At 38.7% G+C, this 27,358-nt stretch overlaps 1 protein-coding gene and 1 non-coding gene across 2 annotated transcripts in view; both read left to right on the top strand.

Moving 5' to 3' along the window:
• STK3 (serine/threonine kinase 3) overlaps positions 1-19,140 on the top strand; it is a 351,314-nt gene extending 332,174 nt beyond the window's left edge. Inside the window, exon 11 of the mRNA XM_012455810.3 lies at positions 17,777-19,140. Coding sequence (XP_012311233.1) covers positions 17,777-17,935 — 159 coding nt within the window. The 3' untranslated portion in view covers positions 17,936-19,140. The remainder of the gene's footprint in view (positions 1-17,776) is intronic.
• LOC135278129 (U6 spliceosomal RNA) lies at positions 10,095-10,201 on the top strand. The gene has a single exon (XR_010345687.1). It is a non-coding gene; the product is annotated as a U6 spliceosomal RNA (small nuclear RNA).
• Positions 19,141-27,358: the final 8,218 nt, after the last annotated feature.

Raw genomic sequence — 27,358 nt, 5'->3', positions numbered from 1 at the left:
GTTTGTAATAAATATTTACTCTAAGCCGTTTGTGAGTAATGGTGGCATATTACTTTCTCATCTTCATTTTCTTTTTTCCTTTTTTTCTTTTTTTTTTTGTTTTGTTTTTTTTGAGGCAGACTCTCACTGTGTCGCCAGACTGGAGTCCAGTGGTGTGATCTCAGGTCACTGCAACTTCCACCTCCCAGATTGAGTGATTCTCCTGCTTCAATCTTTCGAGTAGCTGGGACTACAGGCACATGCCACCACACCCAGCTAATTTTTGTATTTTTAGTAGAGATGATAGACTTTCACCATGTTGGCCAGGATGGTCTTGATCTCTTGACCTCATGATCCACCCACTTTGGCCTCCCAAAGTGCTGGATTACAGGTGTGAACCACTGCACCCAGCCCTCATCTTTATTTTCTGTGATTTCTGCATATTAGTCACCCAGTCTAAGATGATGACATAACCCATGAACACTGTTGTCCTCCCCTCAATTCAGAAAGTTGAAGATTTGAAACATTTACATTTGAAAGTTGATTCTTCTCCCATAAGACGCATCTAAGTTAATAGTTAGCTAGACTTACATTCATTTATTCTCATTCTCTTCCTTGTTTTACCTTAAATTCATAGCATTTGTGAACATATTTTAAAACAAATATTAATGAAAAGACAATAGCATCTGTCACCTTCAGTTTCATTCAGGTGATGGTTTTGCTTTTAAGTTTACACAGACTGCTTATTTATTAAGGTAGACATCAATTTTGTTTCTTAAACATTTTCCTAAGAGCCTCCTATCCTTTTTTCTTGTGTCCTTTCACATATCTGAATCCTTCATGGGCGTTTTAGTTGAATTTGTACATTGTCTGTCAGTAGCTGAGAAAATTAAATACGGTTTGAGTCGCAAATCATGCCATTCTAAAATTGAGAATGCTAAAATGTTTCCTTTTTGGTAAATTTTATCTTCTAAGGCTTATGTGGCAAGTGAGAATGCAGAATTTTGATCAAATTTATTTTGGCTTTTTAAGTGTTTTAGAAACATTTTGCCATATTTTGAGTTTTATTGTTTTAAAAATAGTTAACAGACCACGATTCTTCTTCTGAACTGTTTTAAATGAACTGTGGATTTAGATGCTTCAAAACTAAAATATTAGAATCCCGTTTATTTCTAGGTGCTGCTTCACTGTTAAAAAATTATGTTACCATCTGAATTGCATGATTTGTGGGTTTTAGCTAACCTCTTTTATTTTAAAACTATAGATTTTTAAGAAATAAATGTTTACATTTTTATGATATGAAGATAGTATAAATTGTCAGACTAAGTATTGTGATGTCAATGAAGCAGAAAATTGTGACATTAGTAAGAATGATGCCCTTACAGCATGCTTCATTCCATGCATATTTCCCGTAGGAGTCAATTATGGCATTTATTCTCGTTATAGAGAATTTTTTGACAGAAGCCATTTTTCTAAGAAAAGGATGAGCCCGTTATTATTGAAATAAATGTATCATCAGACACGCAGAATAAACATGTAGTGGACCATGGAACTATCATGTAGTAATATTAATTAAACATGCTGAAAAATATGCATACTCTGATTTTCCCAGATATTCTTTTTGCTTTACTTGAACTTCAAATTTACCATGTTGATCACACACACACACACTTTTTTAAATAGTTAATAGATGTGTACTATGGCGTTGAAAGGGACTTCCTGTTGCCACAGAATTGTTAACAGAGTCCACAGCTGAAAACAGCAACTGGTAAGTACCCGATATTCTAAACATGCCACCAACAACTGAAGCCAGCCACCTCCCTCCAGGGATTACTAAGAGACCCACCGTTTTTCATTCATTCAATAAATATTGATTAAGCATCTACTATGTTCCAGGCAGTGTTCTCGGCACTAGAGATGTAGCTGTTTACTAGACAAAGGCCCTATCCAAATGGAATTTATATCTAGTGCAAGGGGAAGAAAATAGCCCTCTCCTTAACTAAAGTCAAATAAGGAGCCTTCCAGAGATCCTTTCACAGAGAATGGTGGTGCCTGAAGGAAAGGGATCCTGTCACCTGGTACCCCAGCAAGGTGCTTACTGAGCTAGCTGAATCTGTAGATCCACTGGTGTGCCACTAAAGGCAGAGCCTTTAGTTCCTGCAAGTTTGGAAGGTGTGTTAGCATAGACACTGATGTCTGCTTCTCTCCCAAAGATTTTTGTAGGTAGAAGACTTCTGTAGGTAGAGCCAAAGCCTGCAGGATAACTAAAGACCACTGGAGTAGTGAGCTAGGAAGAGATTAGAGAACCCCTCACCTTTCTTGGGTCCCACTAGTCCCTGGAGAGTGTATAGAATCCATGATCTCTTTACTCCAAAAGTGGATGTCAGAAGTCATAATGCTACCCAGGTGGCTTTCAGGCCAGAGGAGACAATATCTAACTCAGAAAAGATGTTGGGCAGCCGCTCTATAAGAGGATGGGCACTAGGATAATATTAACCACAACATCAGGAAATACACACGCTTTCTGTGCACAAACCACCAGTAACCAAACAAACCAGAGCAAGACCAGGGAAACATACCCCACTGACAAGTCACCATTTACACAACATCCTGTCTTCTTCCTGCTCCCAGCACTAGAGGAGCTAGACCTTAGAAAGACATGGCGAGAAGGTTCTAGATTTAGACATCATCATCCTTCCCCACTGTAAATTGGTGCAAGCACATGCTAAGGGAAGGGGCAAAATTTGCACTTAATATGAGATTGAAGTTTATAATTGGTCTTGACTTCTGATAAATAAAAGAGACCAGAAATCAGTGAAATTATCCCAAGATTTCTTGTGGGATATGCCAAGGAAATTTGGCTTTGCATAGCCAAAAGAGTGTAATTGGAGAAAAATTAAGTTTATAAAATTGTTCCACAGAGATTTGACAACCCAGTAAGCTGGTCACAGATATACTTTAACCACTGTTACTTTTGTAATGTTTGTGATCTTCCATAACAAATATGTCATATAATACATTTTTCTTAAATTGAAATAGAAAAAAACAGTTAATCACTTAATTTGTTAACCTCTTATTTATGGCTTCATTGGTTTAAACGATACAATGTGCTAATTAGAATCCGGGAGATAAGTCAGTCAAAGCTAATAACATTTTTCATCTGCCCTTAATATATCCAGAAATGTTTAATTACTGGTTGGTTTGGAGTTACTTTGATTTTGTTGTCCTGGGCCTTTCAGAATGTTAGAGCAACTTACAGTATAGCAGAAGTGTGCCCGAATTAAGTTTTTCCTGATATTTTTAATAAGCAAAGTTACTTACTAGAAGCTGAAAACGCATAAAAGGAATGAGTGCTCAGCTGCCATTGAGGAATGCAATGAAAATTTCATCATTCCCTTTTTAAATGGGTAGCCGAGATTTCTCCAGGACAAGACAATCGTAGTAATGCTCATCAGTTTGTAACTTCTACACTAGATTCAAGCTAAACACAGCACCAAACCCACTATAGAACAGTCTGAACAGACATAGGCAAAGTCTCACTGGAATGTGAAGGAGACATATTTTATTATTGGTTTTGTCCAACTCTCTTTTTATTGATAAAATTATGAAATATATCCCAAAGGGCTATGTAGGCATGTGTTTCTTTGGCTAAAGAGCTGGTTAAATAGAAAAATGCTTAATTAACATATGTGCACTTATTTTATATGGCCAGTGATGGCTAAAATACATGGATAGCTTGTAAGTAAAATGCTTCACGAGGTACAATCTGATAGGAAAGGTGGGATTTTTAAGTAATTTTTTCTATTATTAATCTATAAACAATTTGTTTAAAAACTGATTCACAGCATGATCATTGGATTTTGAAGTGCTTTTGTAGTTCTCGGGAGAGCCATGAAAACAGCTATTTGTAGACTCCAGTTCAAATTTAAGTGGGTTGGATGTTGCCTTTGAGTGCCTACATAAGCACCTCTAGTTGAGAGACCTAGGGTGGGTCATTTGATCTCTCTGAGCATCCTCACCTGTCAAACAAGGTTGGTAATATCTGCCCCCTAAGGTGATTGCTAGGCTTCAATGACGTAGTGTACAGGACCTTAGGATAGTATTCAACACATTGCAAATAATCAATAATTGGCACTTTCTCCTTCTCCTTCACTGATAGTCACAAGCAACCATATTCTTCCTTTTCTTTGGGAATGAAAATCTAGAATCCTAAGTTTCCTCTAGATGCTCTGAAGTTAAACAGGCAAAACAGAATGATTCATGGTAGTTTCCAGTTGTAATCCCAGAATATTTTTAGTTATTCAGTCAACTGAAGACCTGGGCCACTCAGCTCAGAACAGGAAAAATAATGTCTGTTTGGGGAAGGGGAGTCTGCCAATAGATTTGATGTTAAATGCAGCTTTTAAGATCACATTTTTACAGTGAGGAATTCAGCTTTTCTTCTATAGTGTAAGTTTCAAGTGCCTGAAATTATCACTATCTTATTTTTGTAAATGCATATTTTAAATGTATATGTAGGGTTTTCTTTAAACAGGCTCTCTAGTAGTTTGGATTGACTAGAATGCTCCTTTTTTGTGTGCTTCTCAGTGCCAGAAATTAAATCAGGAAATACCTTAATATATTAATGTTTTCTTTTTTTTAACTTTAAGTACTACCTGTTATCCCTGTGGCTCAGGCTTATGGGCAAAAGGTTCCTTACCTGTTTATGTATTTCTAAACCAATCAATCAGTGGACTTGACTGGATTTTTACTAGTGCTTTGGTGTGTTTCCTGTTCTCATTGTTAGTAAAATGTGTGGCAGCCTCCATGAACAGTGTTTTCTAAAACCAAACAAAGTTCTGTTCAACGCAGTAAAAATTTCAGCTAAAATGGAGTATTAAGGGAAAAAGGACTATGTTGCTCCAGGCCACGAACAACTCAGAACAGTCTGAGACATGCACTGGTAAATCTCAAAAATGCTATAGGCAATTCAGCACCAAAATTGCCATAGAAAATTGTTAGCCATTCTGTTGATAGTTCATATTGTTAGAATTGCTAGCAGATGGGAAAATAGATGAGTCAGGATACAGCATTAGCAACCCATATTTTTTTAATCACAGGCCACTAATAAGGTCTGTAGCATCTGCAACATTTATTTAAACAGTTGCTAGGAAAAGTTTGTTTTCCCAGTAAACACAGCAAACCTTAGGATTCTCTTGATTGACTGACTGACTAAATGTGTTAACATTAACATGTAAGACCATTTGCTTCGTTGTAGTGTCTCGTTTATTTTGACAGACTGATTGTTCCAGCAACTCTTAGAACCATTAGGTCTTGAAATGTTTATCACATTGATAATATTTAAAACCTCCATACTCCTGTTTCTGCTATTTGAGATTATGACTTCTTAAAAATTGCTCATGTAATTAGGATTATTTTTGATGAAACAGAAAATTATATAGAAATCTAAGTGTTTTCCCAAGAGATTTTAAGAAGAAATTATTTTATGAAGTAAGTTTTGTCACTTGACTGTGATATTTTAGGTTTAATTATAGTAGACTAGATATGTAAGGAAGTTCTAATTTTACCGACAACTCTTCTTGATCAGTATAAGCAGCCTTTCAGTACTTCTCATAGAGTTTGGACATAATTCTAATTTTTGAAATGTCAGAATTATCAGTGAATTGATTATTTTCCACCCTAACTTATATCACTGAGTAATTTGTGCTCCTCTTTTATGCAAGAGCTAGTAACTGAGTTATTAATTTGCATATCTTTTACTTGGATTTTTTTTTAGAGATACCGAGAAATGTCATAGTTTTGGATATTTATTTTTCATCTCCTGAATGAAATGTAATCCAGGGCTGCCATTAACAAAATGAGTTTCCTATTCAAGCTATCGTTCATGTACCAAACTATATCATTTTACAAACAAAATGTTGACTCCTATTAAAAAGTAGTCCCAGCACTTTCGGAGGCCGAGGAGAGCAGATCACCTGAGGTCAGAAGTTCGAGACCAGCCTGGCCAATATGGTGAAACCCTGTCTCTATTAAAAATACAAAAAATTAGCCAGGTGTGGTGGCGGGCACCTGTAATCCCAGCTACATGGGAGGCTGAGGTAGGAGAATTGCTTGAGCCTGGGAGACAGAGGTTGCAGTGAACCAAGATTGCGCCATTGTATTCCAGCCTGAGCAACAAGAGCAAAACTCTGTCTCAAAAAAAAAAGTAGTTTTGACTTTTTAATTTAACTTAAAACAATATATATTCATCCATCCATTTAATTATTAGTGTTAAGAGGTTTACAGTTTTTCTTTAGTCTTTTGCTTTGTGTAAACAAATATCTTGTAAAATCTGAGAGGTCCTAGTCTACTAACAGATCTGAAGCTTAAAGAAGATGGCATTGAACTTTTATTGAGCTTCTGCTCTTTATTCCATTTGAAAAGACTGCTCTATACATATATCATATGCAGGGTTTCTATTCACGGTAGGCTTCATAGCTGAATATTTTAAAGAAACAATTTTCCTTTCGGCTCAGATCGATGACCCTGGGTATTTCTCAGCAGCACACCTCATTTTTGGTGACTTAACATTTTTGAACTCTCTGACAGTGCTAGATTAAGAATATCAGACTTCATCACTTTGGACTTTTTTTTTTTGAGACAGCATCTTGCTCTGTCGCCCAGGCTGGAGTGCAGTGGCACGATCTTGGCTCACTGCAACCTCTGCCTCCTGGGTTCAGCCTCCTGCCTCAGCCTCCCAAGTAGCTGGGACTACAGGCGTGTGCCACCACACCCAGCTATTTTTTTGTATTTTTAGTAGAGACGGGGTTTCATTGTGTTAACCAGGATGGTCTCAATCTCCTGACCTCGTGATCTACCTGCCTCGGCCTTTAAAAGTGCTGGGATTACAGGCGTGGGCCACTGCACCCGGCCTAGGCTTCTACCTAAATAACTTTTGCTACTTGAAACATGACCAAGCTTCCAGTGAGAGTTTGTATTAGTCAATTACTTGTTTTGAACTTGCAGAATTTAAAAGTATATTTGTCCTCTGATAGAAGGCAGTTAGCATGTTTCCACACTCTTCTACCTGATTTCCTCTTCTCTCTCCTACTTTAAAATCACCTAAGAAACTCTGTTAGGTTTTAATGAGGAAGCACAAAACATTGTCATTTTAAATTAATGAGGTCTAGTGAGTCAGAAATGGATACTTTGAAACTATTGTATATTGCCCTCCCCAAGATTATGAGTCAAAATGGGTTATGGCTTTTATTTCCTTCTGAACAAGGCAAGAGAAGGGTCTTGTGCCTGAGCTAACTGCATCCCTTTATAACACTTACTGCTGTCTCATGGATTTGATTTTATTGATGGTGCAGTCAACACACACACACACACACACACACAGAGAGAGAGAGAGAGAGAGAGAGAGAGAGAGAGAGAAACTGGAATTGAAAAGATAAATTTGGGATTTTCTCCCACAAACTTTTATATAAAACAGCAATTGAGCAGCACCAATATGGTATAATAGGGAAAAAAGCAGAGGTCATGTCCTCTCTCTGCCATAAACCAAGAGTGTACTTGAGCAAGCTGACTCTCATTTCCTCACCCAAAATAAGGATGCTACTTATCTCTGAGGTTCTATTTTGCAGTGAGATTCTGTAAATGTTTAACTCATAACTCAACTTTATGCTTCTGTTAAACAAATGACTTAGTCACAAACAATGACTTTTAATAATCCCAGATCTCAAAATATGTTTCTCTTAGGCCCATACAATTTAATTTACCTGATCTCAGTTTAAACCCTTTTATGGAAATTGATTTTTTTTCTTTTGCCCTTATTAGTATGTCTTGCCCCCTACGTTTGTCCTTTAAAATGTCCAGGAAAAGCAAAATTTTCTGGGAGTAGGAAAAAAGCTTCCGGTAATGAAACAATATCATTCTGAAATTCATCTTGTTCTTTAACTGTGTTTTTTCAGAGATTATGGGTTCTGCTTCCACTGTGTTTGTGTTCCATTTCTTCCTCTTGCTGCATGTCAGTTCATGTATTTCTTTAACCAAGTATGTGTCCTTAAAGCATGTAAAGATGGTCAAACTACAATATACTTCCACCGTGCTGAGGCTTAAATATTTATTTGAGACGTACTCTTAGTTGTGCAGGTTCCCTTTTATTATTAACTTAAAAACTGAACTTTCCTAAATAGAACTAGCCCAAAACACACTAAAGGCATTTCCAGATCCGTTATTCCTTTTTACACATTTGTTCACATACAGTAAAACTTAACAATGTATGCATATTTTAAAATTATTCTGTTTACTGAGTTACCTTATAAACGCTGAGAAGTGTAAATCAGATTTGTTACTACAACAATGCATTGATTTTGGAATTAGTAAACCAGCCTAGAGCTATGGTAATACAGCTACTCTGTGTTTTAAGTATTGTAGAAAGATGGCAAATGACATTTCTTTCATATATATATATATATATATATAAAATTTATGTAGATTTACCACAAGCTCTATTGATCCATAAGCATAATTCTGAAGTGATTTTCCTTCCTTTTCATAAAGATTTCCAGGAAACCGGATTTTAATGAAGTTTTTGTCAAAATAATACTCATTAATTTAGGAAGTTCAGCTTTTTCTTATATCCTTATTAGTTCAAAAAACTTTTAATTTAGATTAGCATTTTAAAAGGATGATAGTAAACTGTGATATTACAGGGTCATTTAAATCATTGTGAGTCTCTTTATCTTGTTTGTGAATCTTTTTATTACTAAGGCTTTGAGCAGTTGCAGTACTGTTTTTCGAGAGATTGAAAAGACCACCTCTGTCACATTTTCCTTCCAAAAGCATTTTCATGCCTGTGGGAGACTTGATAGCTAGTGAAACACCAAGTGTTAGATACATGTTATTAGGGCTTAATCAAAGCCAGAAGTTTATGTCGATTAAATCATACCCACTGTTTAAAAAGTGAAAATTTTTTCCAGCCAACCTCACTTTTTTTTTTGTCTATATGACACTATAATGTAGAGCTACTTAGAAATCTACTGATATTCTGTTCTATTAACAAAATGAGAAGAGTGTCTGACCACCAATGCTAAGTGTGAGTATTATTTTCTGTTGGTCACTGTCTGACAGATTGTAAGACCAGGGAGAAAACTGTCTACTGGAGATATTTTTCTAAAGTTCATATGTAATCACTTCACCATTTATGCTCAAAATGACTTAGCATTTCTTTCTTGTCACAGAAGTTTGCAGCAGGCCACATAAGACCCACAGCGACCTGGCTTTGCCCTCTTTTTCCTGCCTCATCTTCTATTCATCTTCCTGCATGGATTATTCTCAACTCCCAGCAGTCTGCTAGATACCTCTTAAGATGCCAGGCATTTGTGTGCCATGTATGTTTCTACTCATACTGTTTTCCTTCTGTATCCTAGTTCCCATTTTATCATCTTACTCATCCTTCAGGGAGTTAGCTGTGCATGGGCCTATCTTGCCAGCTAGATTGCCATCTCTTTGTGGGAGGTACAGTGTTTTACTCATCTCCAAACCTACTGTGCTTGGTCCATAGAAAAATCTCAATAAATATGTCAGTGAGTCCTTTGAAGTTCTCTGACAGCCCACCTGAAGACCTGGCCATATATATATATATATATATATATATATATATATATATGATGCAGAAGTCAGATTTCCTGTCAACTCAACCTTATACAACCACAAAATGGAAAACAGATATTTTTAAAATAAAAACAAACAAACACTAGAAACAGGTATAATGAGCTTAAGCACTAAGGCTATGCTCTCTTTCCTCAGGCAGTTTCAGGATTTCACTCACAACTTATTCTTATTTAGAGTAATGCCTTACAAGATTGTTTAATTGCTTTTCTGGTTCCCAATTGATGAACCTACTTGCTGTAGAGATAGGAAGAGTATATGTTCAGTGATTGCCATGAAGAAGAGCTGACAGAAAAGCCAAAAGAGAAGTGAGAAATTTAATATGTAACACAGATTATTAATAAATATTAATAATAACTTATGAAGGAAAGGCTGTTTTAGGTTCTGTGTCCTCTGCTTAGAAGGCAGTATATTCTGTAGAACACTTTATAAAAGATTTTCTGTTCAAAACAATTGAGACAGTGCTCACTTCAGCAGCATATATACTAATATTGGAAAGATACAGTAAAGATTAGCATGGCCCCTGCACAAGGCTTACGTGCAAATCTGTGAAGCATTCTATATATTTCTACCCAAATGAGAAGGAAACAGAAAACTAATTCTCACAAAATGACAAAACAGGGTTCTATAACACCCCCAAAAGATCACATTAGCTCTCTAGTGATGGATCTAAACTAAGATAAAGTCTTTCTTTTAAATACCTTTTTATAAAAAATGCAGAAGATTGATTGTTAAACTACTAAAGGAGATACAAGAGAGAGGTGGAAAACAACATAAAGAAGTTTGAAAAACTATTCAGGATGTGAATGAAATTTTTTAAAGAAAAACCAATCAGAACTTCCAGAGTTGAAAGACACAGTCAAAGAATTACAAAATTCAGTGGAAAGTTTTAACAATAGGCTTTCTTCTACAGAGTGGAAAAAAGAATTTCAGAGCTCAAAGACAAGGCTTTCAAATTAACCCAATCAAACAAAAATAAAGAAAAAAGAGTTCAAAGAAATGAACAAAGTCTCCAAGAAATATGGGATTATAATGGCCAGACCTAAGAATCACTGGTGTTCCTGAAGGAGAAGAGACAGCAAAAAGTTTGGGAAGCTTATTTGAGGGGATAATTGAGGAAAACTTCCCTGGCCTTGCTAGAGATACAGATATTCAAATACAAGAAGCTCAAAGAACTCCTAGGAACCATATGATCCAGCAATTCCACTGCTGGGTATGTAGCCAAAAGAAAAGGAATCAGTATATCAAAGAAGAGATAACCGCACTCCTGTGTTTGTTGCAGCCCTATTTATAATAGCTAAGATTTGGAAGCAACTTAAGTGCCCATCAAAATATGAGTGGATAAAGAAAATGTAGTACATACACACAATGGAATACTATTCAGTCATAATAAAGAATGAGATCCAGTCGTTTGCAACAACATAGGTGGAATTGGAGATCACTATGTTAAGTGAATTAAACCAGGCACAGAAAGACAAACATCACATGTTCTTATTTATTTGTAGGATCTAAAAACCAAAACAATTGAACTTATGGACACAGAGAGTGGAAGAATGGTTACCAGAGGCTGGGAAGGGTAGTTGGGTGTTGGGGGTGGGGCAGGCAGGGAAGGCAGTGATGGGGAAGTAGGGATGGTTAATGAGTACAAAAAAAAAAAGAAGGCTGAGGCAGGCAGATCACTTGAGGTCAGGAGTTTGAGAGCAGCCTGGCCAATATGGTGAAACCCTGTCTCTACTAAAAAATATAAAAATTAGCCAGGTGTGATGATGGCACATGCTCATAGTCCCAGCTACTTAGGAGGCTGAGGCACAAGAATTGCTTGAACCCAGGAGGCAGAGGTTGCAGTGAACTATCACACCACTGTACTCCAGCCTGGGTGACAGAGTCTCTGACAGAGCAAGACTCTGTCAAAAAAGAAAGAAAGAATGAATGAATAAGACCTACTATTTGATAGCACAACAGGGTTCCTATAGTTAATAATAACTTCATTGTACATTTTAAAATAACTTGAGGAGCATTATTGGATTGCAATTCAAAGGATAAATGCTTGAGGGAATGGATACCCCATTCTCCATGATGTGCTTATTTCACATCGCATGCCACTATCAAAACGTTTCAGGTACCCCATATGTATCTACTATTGCACCCACAAAAAAATAGTTCTTTAATTTTAAAAAAGAGTTTTTAAGAGATTCATTGCAAAAAGGACATCACCAGGGCATATAGTTATCAGGCTATCCAAAGTCAACATGGAGGAAAGAATTCTAAGAGCAGTGAGAAAAGCATTAGGTAACCTGTAAGGGAAAACCTATCAGACTAACAGAATTCTCAGCACAAACCTTGCAAGCCAGAAGGGAGTAGGGTCTTATCTTTAACCTCCTTAAACAGAATAACTGTTAGCCAAGAATTTTGTATTCAGCAAAACTGTTTCATAAATGAAGGAGAAATAAATACTTTTTCAGACAAGCAAATGCTGAGGGAATTTGTCACTACCAGACCATCCCTACAAGAAATGCTAAAAGGAGTTCTAAATCGTAAAACAAAAGGTAGATATGTACCAGAATAGAACCTCTTGAAAGCATAAAACTCACAGGGCCTGTACAACAATAATACAATTAAGAAAACAGAGTATCTGGAAAACAACCACATGATGACTGGAACGGTACCCACATTTCAACATTAATGTTGAATGGTCTGTATGCTCCATTTAAAAGATACAGATTGGCAGAATGGATAAAAAATTGCAAACCACATATCTGTTGTCTTTAAGAGACTTACCTAACATGTAAGGGTTTGTATGTAGACTCAAAGTAAAGGGGTGGAAAAAGATATTCCATGCAAATAGAAACTAAAAGTGAGCAGGAGTAGCTATTCTTAAATAAAACAGACTTTAAAGCAACAGTAAAAAAAAAAAAAAAAAAAAAGACAAAGAAGGGCATTATATAATGATAAAAGGATCAATCCAACAAGAAGGTATTATAGTCCTAAATAAATATGAACCTAACTCTTGAGCTCTGAGATTCATAAAACAATTGCTCTTAAATCTAAGTAAAGAGATATGTGCACACAGTAACAGTGGAGGACTTCCAACACTCCACTGACAGCACTAGACAGATCGAGGCAGAAAGTCAACAAAGACAGGACTTACACTGCACTCTAGAACAAATGGACATAACAAATATTTACAAAACAGTCTACCCAAGAATTGGAGAATATACATTCTTCTCATCCAACCTGAAATATTCTCCAAGATAAACCATATGATAGGCCTAAAACAAGTCTCAATAAGTTTTTAAAAATCAAGTTGACTCATAGTTCTGCATGGCTGGGGAGGCCTAAGGAAACTTATAATCATGGCAGATGGTGAAGGTGAAGCAAGCTTAGACCTTCTCACATGGTGGCAGGAGAGAGCAGAGAGTGAAGGGGAAAGAGCCACTTATAAAAACATCAGATCTTATGAGAACTCACTATTATGAGAACATAATAGTGAGTTCTCATAATAGTTCCCCTGCATAGAGGAAACGGCCCCCATGATACAATTACCTCCCACTAGGTCTCTATCTAGACACACAGAGATTACAAACCAAGATTATGGGGATTACACTTCAAGGTAAGATTTGGGTGGGGACAGAGCCAAACCATATCATTCTGCCCCTGGCCCCTCCCAAATCTCTTGTCCTCACATTTCAAAACACAGTCATGCCTTTTCAACAGTCCCCCAAAGTGTTAACTCATTCCAGCATTAACCCGAAAGTCCAAGTCCAAAGTCTCATCTGAGACAAGGCAAGTCCCTTCTACCTAACAAGCCTGTAAAATCAAAAGCAAGTTAATTCTGAGATACAACGGAGGAACAGGCATTGGGTAAATGTTCCTGTTCCAAATAGGAGAAATTGGCCAAAACAAAGGGGCTACAGGCTCCATGCAAATCTGAAACCCAGCAGGGTAGCCATTAAATTTTAAAGCTCCAAAATGATCTCCTTTGACTCCGTGTCTCACATCCGGGTCACACTGATTCAAGAGATGGGCTCCCATGGTCTTGGGCAGCACTGCCCTGTGGCTTTGCAGATTACGGCCCTCCTCAGCTGCTTTCACAGGCCGATGTTGAGTGTCTGTGGCTTTTTCAGGTGCTTGGTACAAGCTGTCAATGGATCTACCATTCTTTGGTCTGGAGGAGAGTGGCCCTCTTCTCACAGCTCCTCTAGGCAGTGCTCCAGTGGGGACTCTATATAGGGGCTCCAACCCCACATTTCCCTTCCGCATTGCCCTAGCAGAGGTTCTCCATGAGAGCTCTGCTCCTGCAGCAGACTTCTGCCTGGACATATAGGCATTTTCATTACATCCTCTGAAATCTAGGCAGAGATTCCCAAACCTTAATTCTTGACTTCTGTACACCCAGGTCCAACACCATGTAGAAGCCACCAAGGCTTGGGGTTTGCACCCTCTGAAACTATGGCCCAAGCTGTACCTTGGCCCCTTTTAGCCACGACTAGAGCTGACATGGCTGGGATGCAGACTGCCATGTCTCAAGGCTGCACAGAGTAGCGGGGCCCCTGGGCCTGGCCCATGAAACCATTTTTCCTCCTAGGCCTCCAGGCCTGTGATGAAAGGGGCTGCAGGCAAGAACTCTGACATGCCCTGGAGACAATTTGACATGCCCTGGAGACAATTTCTCCATTGTCTTGGCTCCTCATTACTTATGCAGATTTCTGCTGCAGGCTTGATTTTCTCTCCTAGAAAATGAGTTTTTCTTTTCTATCACATCATCAGGCTGCAAATTTTCCAAACCTTTATACTCTGCTCCCTTTTTAAACATAAGTTCCAATTTCAAACCATCTCTTTGTGAATGCATAAAACTGAATGCTTTTAAGAGCAGCCATGTCACATCTTGAACACTTTGCTGCTTAGAAATTTATTCCACCAGATACCCTATCATCTCTGTCAAGTTCAAAGTTTTGCAGATCTCTAGGGCAGGGGAAAATGCCACCAGTCCCTTTGCTAAAGCATAGCAAGAGTGACCTTTGCTCCAGTTCCCAATAAGTTTCTCATGTTCATCTGAGACCACTTCAGCTTGGGCTTCATTGTCCATATCACTATCAGCATTTTAGCCAAAACCATTCAACAAGTCTCTAGGAAGTCCAAACTTTCCCACACATTCTTATCTTTTTCTCAGCCCTCTAAACTATTCCAACCTCTGCCCATTACCTAGTTCCAAAGTTGCTTCCACATTTTTAATTATCTTTATAGCAGTGCTCTACTACCTCAGTACCAATTAACTGTGTTAGTACATTTTTACACTGCCATAAAGAAATACCCAAGACTGGGTAGTTTATAAAGGAAAGAGGTTTATTGACTCACAGTTCCTTGTGGCTGGGGAGGCCTCGGGAAATTTACAATCATGGTGGAAGGCAAAGATGAAGCAAGCTTGGACCTTATCACATGGTGGCAGGACAGAGCAGAGTGAGATCGAAGAAGAAGAAAGAGCCCCTTATAAAACCATCAGATCTTGTGAGAACTCACTCGTTATCACCAGAACAGCATAGGGAAACTGCCCCCATGATCTAATCACCTCCCACCAGGTCTCTCCCTAGATGGGATTCTGAGGATTACAATTCAAGATGATGATTTGGGTGGGGACACAGCCAAACCATATCAGTAAAGTCTTAGGTTACAAAATCAGTGTGCACAAATCAGCACTGCTATACACCAACAGTGACCAAGCTGAGAATCAAATCAAGAACTCTACACCTTTTACAATAGCTACAAAATAATAACAACAACAATAAAATACCTAGGAATGTACTTAACCAAGAAGGTAAAAGATCCCTACAGGGAGAACTACAAAACACTGTTGAAAGACATCATACATGACACAAATGGAAATATATCCCATGCTCATGGATTGGAAGAATCAATATCATGAAAAAGACCTTACTGCCCAAAGTAGTCTACAGACTCACTGCATTTCCTATCAAAATACTAACATCATTTTTTACTAAATTAGAAAAAAAAAAATCCTAAAAGTTATATAGAACAAATAAAGAGCATATTTAAGTATTTAAGTATGTGTGTGTGTTGGGGGTGTGTGACAAAGTTTTATTGCTTAAAGGACTAAGATTTAGGTACTTTATTAATTTACTTACATGAACACCTTATTCCTTAATAATGCTAGATAATGGTTCTCTAATATCATAGACCTGGTTTTTACAAATTTTACATAATGAAAACATAAAAGTCTGTTAAAGGGAGAAAATTTTTCTTCTAAGTAGCTTCTTTCCCTGAATTCAATCTGTTACTGCCACATAATATTTATAAACTTATTGGCAGTTTGCCCCAGGAATAGCTTAATTCAGAATTAAATTATAACTGTTTGCTTTATATGTTAGTTCTTCTAATCTTAGAGTAACCCACTCCTTTGTGCCATATATTCTTATTCGTATTTATCCATCTACTTTTATGTCATATTATTTGCAGTATAGTAGGATAGTTTCTTGGTACATGTACAGTCTCTAAAGTCTAAATATTTTTGGAATATCTAGAGTAGGGACATGAAACTCATGCATAAAAATAAACTATAAAATAGTACATGATTTTAGAATCAAATGCTAAATTGTGTTGTTTAGATACTGAATGTTACATAAGAAATTTAGAAATGGGAAAGATTAACAGGCTGAAATAGAGACAATGTTGAAGAACACAGAAGTGGAATTGGATCCTATGTAGACATGGCTGGGCATGTCTTTCTTGGGAAATGTGGTTGTGTGGTCTACATTGGGCTTTCAACTTGGCCATTGCCAATGTGTACAGTTCAAAGTTTGGAGTTTCCCTGTTGTCTTATTCTTTATCCCCACAGTGGTTTGAACAGCACTGAGCATATAACAGATGCATGGTTACTACTTGGATTAAAAATCAATGAAGAAAGTATATAATACTACATATTATATATAAATGGTATCTTTTATACCATAATATTAAAAGCTAGATTCTTTCATGACATATGACTAAAAAATAACAGGGCTGATTATTAATATACACACCAGAAGTTCTTATGCACCAAAGTGAGTGGCATTCGCCTTCAAAGTTGTCATCATGGAAGCCTGCATACTCTTCCCCATAACACTGTCATTTTTCAAAATATTTTCGGGAACTACTTTTTTGAATTTCCTTCAGAGAGTCTGTGACTCATTCTTTTCAGTATCCTCAGAGTCTTTTTCAGCTAAGAGTGAATTTGGTTTTTGGAAGCAGAAGTCACGATAGGGCCAGGGATGATGAGGAAAGTGGACGATCCACTGAGAAATACTACTTTGGATGACTGTAAGTAATGAGTATTTTTCCTAGCTTGACTCATAAAATAACCAAAGACAGTTATCTTCTTAAAACAAAAAGTAAGTTGCAAGTTTTATCATTTTAAAACCAAGCCTGAACTGGGTGCAGTGGTACATCCCAGCAACTGAGGAGGCCAAGGCAGGAGGATGTCTTGAGCCTAGAAGTTTGAGGCCACCCTGGACAACACAGTGGGACCCTGTCTCAAAAAAAAAAAAAGAAGAAGAAAACCAAACCTGGATTACTCTTACATAACTGTCCTACTCCAGAATTGATCATGGCTTCCTGCTTTTGGGGCCCCACCAGGCCTAATCAACCTTACTTCCTGCCCCTACCACAGTCATCTTCTTTATTAAGCATTTGGTAAAATAGAGAATAGAATGGTTAATTTAACCTTGATACAATTTTGTCACGTTCTTGGGTGATCTCTGCAAGTATTCATGATTATTGTAGCACTCAGTAGCTGGCAAAGATGTAAGAAGTCAGAGTGAATATACCTGGAGCATATTCTGAAAATCTGCTTGTTGGCAGTGGTGGATTTGTCTTTGTACCTTTTAAAAAATTTTATCAGCTTATTTTTTGCATTTGCTCTTTTCTAAAAACAGGATTGGATTGCTTCATTGCAGATTACTTGAGGTTCTTGCAAGATATGGTCTCTGGGTTCTTCAAGGAGGAAACTCCTGTTGTAATTTTTTAATCATATTTCAAAGATGATGTAAACAATGTACTGAAATATTCATGTTAAAACTCATTAGACATTAATGAGACATTAATGAGACATTACTTTCACTGTATTAATATCTTTGTTTGTTTCTATATCTAGTTGAAAAATCTAAGTTTAGAGGAACTACAGATGCGGTTAAAAGCACTGGACCCTATGATGGAACGAGAGATAGAAGAACTTCGCCAGAGATATACTGCAAAAAGACAGCCCATTCTGGATGCGATGGATGCCAAGAAAAGAAGGCAGCAAAACTTTTGAGTTTAATTTCCTCTCTGTTTTTAACTATTCTGGAGACCAAGAAACCACTAAGAATTGAAGGAATATTATTTGGATATTTTTAATCCTAAGATTTTGCCCTACAGTTAGGCAGAGGTCAAAAACTGACAATGGTACATGCCCACGTAAATTCCCAAAAGGCAGAATTGATGGTTTTATCTGCTGTGTATTCACTCTCACGTGAGGAGAACAACAGAAATGTATTCTGCTGTTCTGTCAGTTGCATACCAGCAATAAAACTGTGTTATGAAATGGAGGCTGCGTTTAGAGACCTTGAAAATCCAAAGCGATTGTTTAATTGTACAGCACTGAAGGGCTTTCTGTTACAGTATTCTTTATTCCTATCTAGTAGGCTATTTATTGTATCCCCTTAGGTAAACTTATTTATTTATGCTATTTTGCTTTGTTTTATTTTTTAAGGACAAGATCAGGATAGCTTTGGTGAAGGTAGGGTCATATTAATATGATGATAATGTGATGTGCAACCAAATTATACTTTCTGCAGGGAGCTATGGGGTACATTCCTTGATTTCCAGGATAGTTTTCCAATAGGAAAGCAATAATGGCAATAGTTCTCAAATGGGCTAGGCCTTTTTTATATCAAAGCAATAATTCCATTTTTACCTTTTGAAATTTTGTTTAATTTTTTGATTTTTGATGTTTGGTACAAATAGAACTACATATATTTAGGTAAAATAGATCTATAGTGTTTAAAACCAAAGAAATCAATGAAACCCTTGCACAAAAATGTGTGATAAATATTTTTAAATAAAAACTTAATACAAATGTAATTTGTTAATAATGTTTTATGTGTAGATCTAATAGCTGAACTGATTCAAACTGTCATAAGCTCATCAATTTCATTTCTATGAAAATGTGCTCTATTGTCACAGGATGTTTCTGTTGATTTTATTCATTTCCTGGGAATTGGTAAACATGTGCCTAATGATAACCCAGTAGCAAAAACATTTGTACTGAATGGTACAAGCCTTGGGAACTGCAAAAAAACAAGATTAAAACCATTAAGAAGAAACTCATTTTTACACTCAATGAACATTTGTATGATTGCATTGGGACCAGTCATTTCCTAAGCTACATATGGCCATCTTGCCAGTGTTTATTCTTTTGTGTGTTTAATTATTAAGTGTAAATCATAAAGACAAATAAATTTCACTGTGCCACCAGCACATTTCATTTCTGTATCTTTTTTAAAACTCATGACCTGGACTCTCTGCATTTGCCAAGCAAGGGACATATATAAGTTAGGACGGGCTAGATTAGATTATGCAGTGCTGACAACCCTCACCCTTCAGCGGCTTCACATAATACAGGTTATTCCTCACTCTTGCTCCAGACCCAACCCATGTTGGCAGGGTGCCCTGCTCTTGTCATTCACACCCAGGGACCCGCTGACAGGGCCTCAACCATCTGAGACATCTGTGGTCACCGCAATAAGGAGAAAGGGAGCTGGAGAGTTTCACACTAGTCCCAGCCAGCAGTGACACATGTCAGGTTGGCCACAACCCAGTATTCAGAATTAGTCACATGGCCACTCCTAACTTGAGGGAGTCAGGAAGAGAAGCATCACCACATAGCTGGAGGGGAGAGAAAGGAAAAGCTGATGAGTTCACTAATGTCTGTCACAGAAGGTATATTGTCTGTGGAAACCTTCCGTTCCTTTTTTAAAATGGTATTTGTACCCTAGGTAATGCCTTGAAATATCATTTGCCTCTACCCTGTGGAGTCCTTACAAATAATAAATTGTGTAATTGGATACAAATTATAAGATTGTAAAGAGTGATAAGTATGAAACATATAAATAAATTAAAAATGACTGAATTTACAATATATGCTTCAGCGAAGCTATGCTGGAGTCTATTGGGGACAGTTGTATGGGTTGATCAACTTCTTTTCCTAATTGTTTTTCTTTTTACTAACCTGTTTGATACCTTGCCTGACTTGATGGAATCAAATGACTGATTTGCTGTCATCCAAGCAAAACCACCTACATGACATGGACAAGAAACCTATGAAGATGATTTCTCTTCAGTTTGCTAAATAAGAAAATGTATGCAAATTAATTCAATGAGACCTGTTAACCACTCTTAATTCAATCTTTAACCACTCTTAATTCAATCTCAGCAAGAGTCCTCCTTTTAATATGTCAAGTGTTCTAATGACGTTGTAATTTTTCTGCAGTTAGACTTTATACACTATTTATCTATATCTATTTAAGTATATGTACACAAATACACACATATATTTAAGAGAATTAACAGCAAGGGACATTATTTTGTTTTAGAGCCCTAGGAAACTCCAGAACATTTTAGGATGATATACATTTTTCCTGTCTTCTTACTCTTTTTCCCTACTAGTCAAAAAAGGGAATTTAAGATAAGTTTCGAAGAACCACAAGTCATGTAGGAAATCTTCAAGTCTAGCTGGGTGCAGTGGCTCACGTCTGTAATCTCAGCACTTTGGGAGGCTGAGGTCAGTGGATCACTTGGGGTCAGGAGTTCAAGACTAGCCTGGCCAACATGGTGAAACCCTGTCTCTACTAAAAATACAAAAATTAGCCCAGCATGGTAGCAGGCACCTGTAATCCCAGCTACTTGGGAGGCTGAAGCAGGAGAGTCGCTTGAATCCAGAAGGCAGAGGTTACAGTGAGCCAAGATCACACCACTGCACTCCAGCCCAGGCGACAGAGTATGACTCTAAAAAAAAAAAAAAAAAAAAAAAAAAAAAACAAATCTTCAAGTCTAGTTAAGCCCTGATTAATCATGATGCTTAGGAAAGAGTTTTCTAGTTATTTTAATGAGTTTAAGAAGAAATCTCTTATTTTAACCCTGGTTGCCGGGAACTTTCCAAAAATAGGTACGTGTACTTTTCTGCACACCCCCATCCTTTAATAAATACAGTCTCATGAATGTAACTGAAGCTAGTGAGTCAGGGTTTCATCTTGTATATATTGTCCTGCAGATGAGAAAGTTTTTTCTTTAGTGTAATGAATGTAGATGACTCATTTCTACAGATTTAACAATACACTTAGCTTATTTTAGCAGAAATAGTTTTATGTTCAAAGTATGAGCTAATTTGGCAAATACAAATTGGAGATGAAAGTGTATTCAAATGGATTTCTAAATAATAACACCTGTTATTTGGGTTACTTACTATATGTCAGACACTTTGATAAACAACCTTAAATACATTACTTGCCTGCTGTTATATTTTTCATCTGCTTATTTACTGAATCACTCCCCAGTGTTCAAAATCACGCTCTACTCACTGAAGGATATGTAGTTCTTTAACAGAAATTATATAATACATTCATAAGATGTTTTTAACTTAGTCACAGGAAATCTTTTCAAATTACTGATTAGCATTCAAAAGGATTGCTATTTTCATTTCCTATCCTGTATGTTAAAGATTAATGATTAAAATAAATCCTGAAAATACTAATGACATTCTAAGTACAATATCATTTAAGAAAAATAATTGGAGTTATATTGCATTACTAAACCGTTATTAGGCATAGGCATTTAATTAGATATTTCATCAAAATGCTATTTTAGAGTACCAGGTATTCTTTTTTTTGTTTTTCTCGACTAGGAGCCTAGAATCAAAGAGAACTATTTTTCTTTGCTGTCTGGGCAACATGATGAGACCTGGACCCAAGAAGTTTTACAGATCCTGGTTGGAAAGTCGGATGCCACTGAGTGGTGACTTCCCCTCCAGGGAGTCGGTCAGTTTTGCCCTGTTCCATACAAACCACCTTCAACCTCAGCCAATTACTTTCTACTTCCTTTTGGAGTCCCAGAAAGACCCCAAGAGGGAAAGCAGAGGACCAGCTCATTTCTTCCACCAACCTTGGAAAAACAACTCCAACTTCATGCTCTTCTCACACTGGACCACATCATTAGCCAGACCCCTTTCTACCACTTTCTTCACTTGATGAAGCTACCTAAATAAAAATTAGGATTTTTTTTTCATTGCTTTTCTGCTCACAGAATTTTGCCAAGCTGAGAATGAACTCTGTCTCCTGGCATTCCAGACCTGCAACAGTCTTCAACTGACGTTTATGACCCTATCTCCCATTATTGTTTTATTTCAGCCCTTTCTGCCAACAAACTGAACTGCTTCCAAACTCTATAAATTACTTTATTTATGAGTTATAAAGTTCCTGACGGCAGAGAGTTGGTGTTTCATCCATCTTGTTTCTCCACAATGCATGCCAGTATATTAGATAGAATTTGGTATTAAAGTTTCACTGAATACAGTGAGCTCAAAAAACAAAATTGTCATTAATCATACAGGCTGTCTTTCTCCTTGGCATCCACATACTCACCATAACAACAATAATAACCATTTTTTGAGCATCTACTAAGCCATGAAGTTTTGATACACCATCTCAAACCTCCACAACAATATACATATTCCTTTTAGTGAAAAAGAAAGGGAGGACTGAAAAGAGAATTGGAGAGATTAAATGAGGTCACATAGCTAGTTAATGCCGGTAGCAGCCTTAAACTCCCATCCGTCTCTAAAATCTTTGCATTTCCACTAGACCACATAGCCTAATAAACAGGAGATCTGGCTTTAGAATGTTAGACAGGGTTGCTGAGCCTACTTGCTGATGGCTTTTCAGTTACAACTTAGGACAAGACCACTGTTGGCTGACTTGACCTCTTTCACATTTCAATGGAATCTACATTTTCAGAAATGACATCCTTCCCACATGTAGCAAAAAGATGCAGGGTGCATGTATTCAAGCTTCCAAGATGAGTTATACAAGAAGATTTTTTTCTTTTAATATTTTAGGATGTATGTGGAGCTCTTGTTTTGTTGTAAATGATAATGTATTCCCTCCCTTATCAATCTTTCTTTGATAATGATTACTTTAGAGAGAACATTAATCAGCTTGGTGGAAGAAGCCTGGCATGGTTCTTAAGAAGGACATTAATCAGCATGGTGGAAGAACCCAGAAATGATCTGGGTTCAAATCTCAGTTCTTCTTTTGCACCATTTTTGTCCTGGGCAAAAATAACCATTTAATCATTCTGTGTTTCAATATCTTCATCTGCAATAATGCAGCAATTGAGAAGATCAAATGTTCTAGGACCTAGCAAAGTTCTTGACATATGATGCAAATATTAACTTAAAAAATGAACTTTTAACCTTTTCAGTTTAGTGTCATGTTTTTGCAAGAACGAAGAAAGGGGCTCTGTTCCTTGATAAGCAAGCTGATTGTTACTTCTAAAGTGAATTAGAGTCGCCGAGAACCCAGTTAGGCCTCCTCTTATAGGCCTGATCTACTCTCTGGTGGTGATTTGCATTGGGGAAAATCTATCATGCTCAATTTTTTAAAGTATTTTCTTTATACACAGAGCAAAGAAAGTTATATGTCTTAGTCCATTTTGTGTTGCTATAGTGGAGTACTTGAGAATAGGTAATTGATTGAATACCTGAGACTGGGTAATTTAAAGAAAAGAGTTGTATTTGGCTTATGACTCTAGAGGCTGGGAACCTCAAGAACCATGATGCTGGCATCTGGTTGGCTTCTGGTGAGAGCCTCATACTGTGTTACAATGGACAAAGAGAAACAAAAGGGAAAGTGAGTATATTTGAAAAGGGGTAAACGTGAGAAGAGGTATTTCTTTAGAACAGCCCATTCACACAGAGACTCGTCCATTCCTAGGAGAACTAACACAGCCTCAAGAGAAAGGCATTCATCTATTTTAACATCCTAATCACCTCCTAAAGGCACCTCCTCCTACCACTGTACATTGGCAATTGAATTTCAACATGAGTTTTGGCAGGACCAAACGCATCCAAATCATAACATCATGTTATACTAAACTTTCCTCCTTCTCTTTAAGATGATTATTGTAAGGATATTGCTAAGGCCAGCATCGGTTGCCCCATTTGTGATGACCCAACAGGAAACACCAAATTTATGTCCCTAAAGTTTTGTTTCACTGAAGTTTCATCATTCTTGGTCCTTACAAATATGAACCATGTCATTGACTTAGCCCCAATTTGCTTTGGTCCCAGGAAGTTCAAAATTAAGTTTATATTTTAATAGTTTGTAGGATTCTATGATATATATCTACATTTCCCTGATCCTATATTTATAACAACTGAAAATGTCTTTTAAAGGGAAATATCTGGAGGCACGGGTTCTTCCACTTAAAAACACCTGATCAATTGCGTGTAATCTTTATATCTTCTCATAGGTTTTTGTGAGTATCAAATATGGCAATATGTATCACGGTGAGTTGTAGTTCAGTTGCTGAAATCTTCTATATGGGGGTATTACCACCTAGGAGGAAGCGGAACTGCAGAATATAAGGTTCCCAGAGACTGAGATAACTTCTGTTCTTCCTCTTCTGGAAGGAGCCAAGACACAGAACATCACAGTGCCCTTGGCCCTTGCACTCCTGTCCTCACAACCTGTTTTCAAATCACACTAACACAAAAACTGATTCAGGCTTACCAGGCAGGCACCCTTCAGTCCCAGGTCAGCCAGCAGGTCAGAAAGAATTTCTTATAGGGATTTCTGCCAAGGTGGCCAAATGGGAACAGCTCCGGTTCACAGTTCCTAGCAAAAGTGGCTCAGAAGGCCAGTGGTCTCCGCATTTCCACCTGAGGTTCATCTCACTGGGACTGGTTAGACAGTGGTGCAGCCCAAGGAGGGAGAGCCAAAGCAGGGCGGGGGGGGGGGGTCGCCTCACCCGGGAAGTCTAAGGGGCTGGAGAACTCCCTCTCTTAGCCAAGGGAAGCCATTAGGAACTTTTCCCGACACTCTAGCACTCTGGCTCAGATACTGCGCTTTCCCCACGGTCTTCACAGCCCGCAGACCAGGAGATTCCCTCCAGTGCCTACAACACCAGCGCCCTGGGTTTCCAGCACAGAACCGGGAACTGTTTTAGCCACAGCAGTTTTTTTTTTTCCTCATACCTCAGTGGCACTGGGAACACCAGCGAGACAGAACCACTAATTCCCCTAAACAGGGGGGCTGAAGCCAGGGAGCCAAGTGATCTGGTCCCACCCACACGAAGACAAGCAAGCTAAGATCCACTGGCTTGAAATTTTCGCAGCCAGCACAGCAGTCTGAGCTCAACCTAGGACATTCGAGCTCCTGGGCGGAGGGGTGTCCACCATTGCTGAGGCTTAGGTAGGTGGTTTTTAACCTCACCTGTGTAAACAAAGTTGCCAGCAAGTTTACAGAGCAACTGAGCCAAGCCCACGGCAGCTCAACAAGGCCTCTGCAGGCAGCCTGTCGCTAGACTCCCTTCTTCCTGGGCAGCACATCTCTGAAAGGCAGTAGCCCATCAGGGACTTAAAAATAAAGGCCCCACCTTCCTGAGACAGAGCACGTGGGCAAAGGGACAGTTATGGGTTCAGCTTCAGCTGACTTAAACGTCCCTACCCAGCAGCTCTGAAGGGAGCAATGAATCTCCCAGCACAGCACTCGAGCTCTGATGGACAGACTGCCACTTCAAGTGGCTCCCTGATCCCTGTGTATCCTGATTGGGAGACACCTCAGACAGGAGAGCTCTGGCTGACATCTGGCATTTACTCTTTTGGGACAAAGCTACCAGAGGAAGGAATAGACAGCAATCTTTGCTGATCTGCAGCCCCCGTGGGTGATTCCCAGGCAAGCAGGGTCTGCGGTGGACCTCCAGCAAACTCCAGCAGACCAGCAGCAGAGGAGCCTGTTAGAAGGAAAACTAACAAACAGAAAGAAATAGTTTCAACATCAACAGAAAGGACGTCCACTCAGAGACCCCATCCAAAAGTCACCGACTTCAAAGACCAAAGGTAGATAAATCCACAAAGGTGGGAAGAAACCAGCACAAAAAGGCTGATATTAGAGCAGTTCACCAAGATGGCCAAATAGGAACAGCTCTGGTCCACATTTCCCAGTGAGAGCAAGCCAGAAGGCAAGTGATCACCACATTTCCAATCATGGTACCAGGTTTATCTCACTGGGACTGGTGGGACAGTGGGTGCAGCCAAGGAGGGCTAACTGAAGCAGGATGGGGTGTTGCCTCACCAGGGAAGCACAAGGGGCCAGAGAACTCCCTCTCCTGGCCAAAGAAGCCATTAGGGAGTTTTCTGGACACTCCAGCACTCTGGCTCAGATGCTGTGTTTTCCCCACAGTCTTCACAACTCGCAGACCAGGAGATTCCCTCCAGTGCCTACAACACGAGCACCCTGGGTTTCCAGCACAAAACTGGGTGGCCATTTTAGACACAGCAGTTTTTTTTTTTTTTTCTCATACCTCAGTGGCACCTGGAATGCCAGCAAGACAGAACCGCTCATTCCCCTGAAAAAGAGGGGGCTGAAGCCAGGGAGCCAAGTGGTCTGGCTTGGAGGGTCCCACCCCCACGAAGACAAGCAAGCTAAGATCCACTGGCTTGAAATTCTCACAGCCAGCACAGCAGTCTGAGCTCAACCTGGGACATTCGAGCTCAGTGGAGGAAGAGTGTCTGCCATTACTGAGGCTCGGGTAGGCAGTTCTAAACTCACCTGTGTAAACAAAGTCGCAGGGAAGTTTACACAGCAGCTGGGCAAAGCCCACAGCAGCTCAGCAAGGCCTCTGTGGGCAGACTGTGATTAGACTCCCTTCCTGCTGGTCAGGGCATCTCTGAAAAAAGGCAGCAGCCTGCCAGGAGCTTATAAATAAAGTCTCCACTGTCCTGGGACACAGCACCTGGGAAAAGGGGCAGTTGTGGGTTTTGCTTCAGCAGACTAAACTTCCCCACCCAGCAGCTCTGAAGGGAGCAATGGATCTCCCAGCACAGCACTTGAGCTCTGAGGAGGGACAGACTGCCTGCTCAAGTGGCTCCCTGACCCCTGTTTATCCTAAGAGACACCTCATACAGGAGAGCTCTGGCTGACATCTGGTGGGTACACTTCTGGGACGAAACTACCAGAGGAAGGAATAGGCAGCAATCTTTGCTGTTCTGCAGCCTCTGCAGGTGATTCCCAGGCAGGCAGCATCTGGAGTAGACCTCCAGCAAATTCCAGCAGGCCTGCAGCAGAGGGGCCTGACTGTGAGAAGGAAAACTAACAGAAAGAAATAGCTTCAACATCAACAGAAAAGACGTCCACTCAGACACCCCATCCAAAAGTCACCAACTTCAAAGACCAAAGGTAGATAAATCCACAAAGATGGGAAGAAACCAGCACAAAAAGGCTGAAATCACCAAACACCAGAACACGTCTCCTCCTCCAAGGGATCACAATCACTCACCAGCAAGGGAACAAAACTGGATGGAGAATGAGTTTGATGAATTGACAGAAACAGGCTTCAGAAGGTAGGTAATAACAAACTTCTCTGAGCTAAAGGAACATGTTCTAACCCAATGCAAGGAAACTAAGAACCTTGAAAAAAAGGT

This window comes from Aotus nancymaae, unplaced genomic scaffold, assembly GCF_030222135.1.
Source record: "Aotus nancymaae isolate 86718 unplaced genomic scaffold, 86718_ANA_hifiasm-v0.15.2.pri h1tg000036l, whole genome shotgun sequence".
Lineage (NCBI taxonomy): Eukaryota > Metazoa > Chordata > Mammalia > Primates > Aotidae > Aotus > Aotus nancymaae.
Note: the sequence above shows the minus strand (reverse complement) of the source record. Positions and strands in the feature narration are given on the sequence as shown.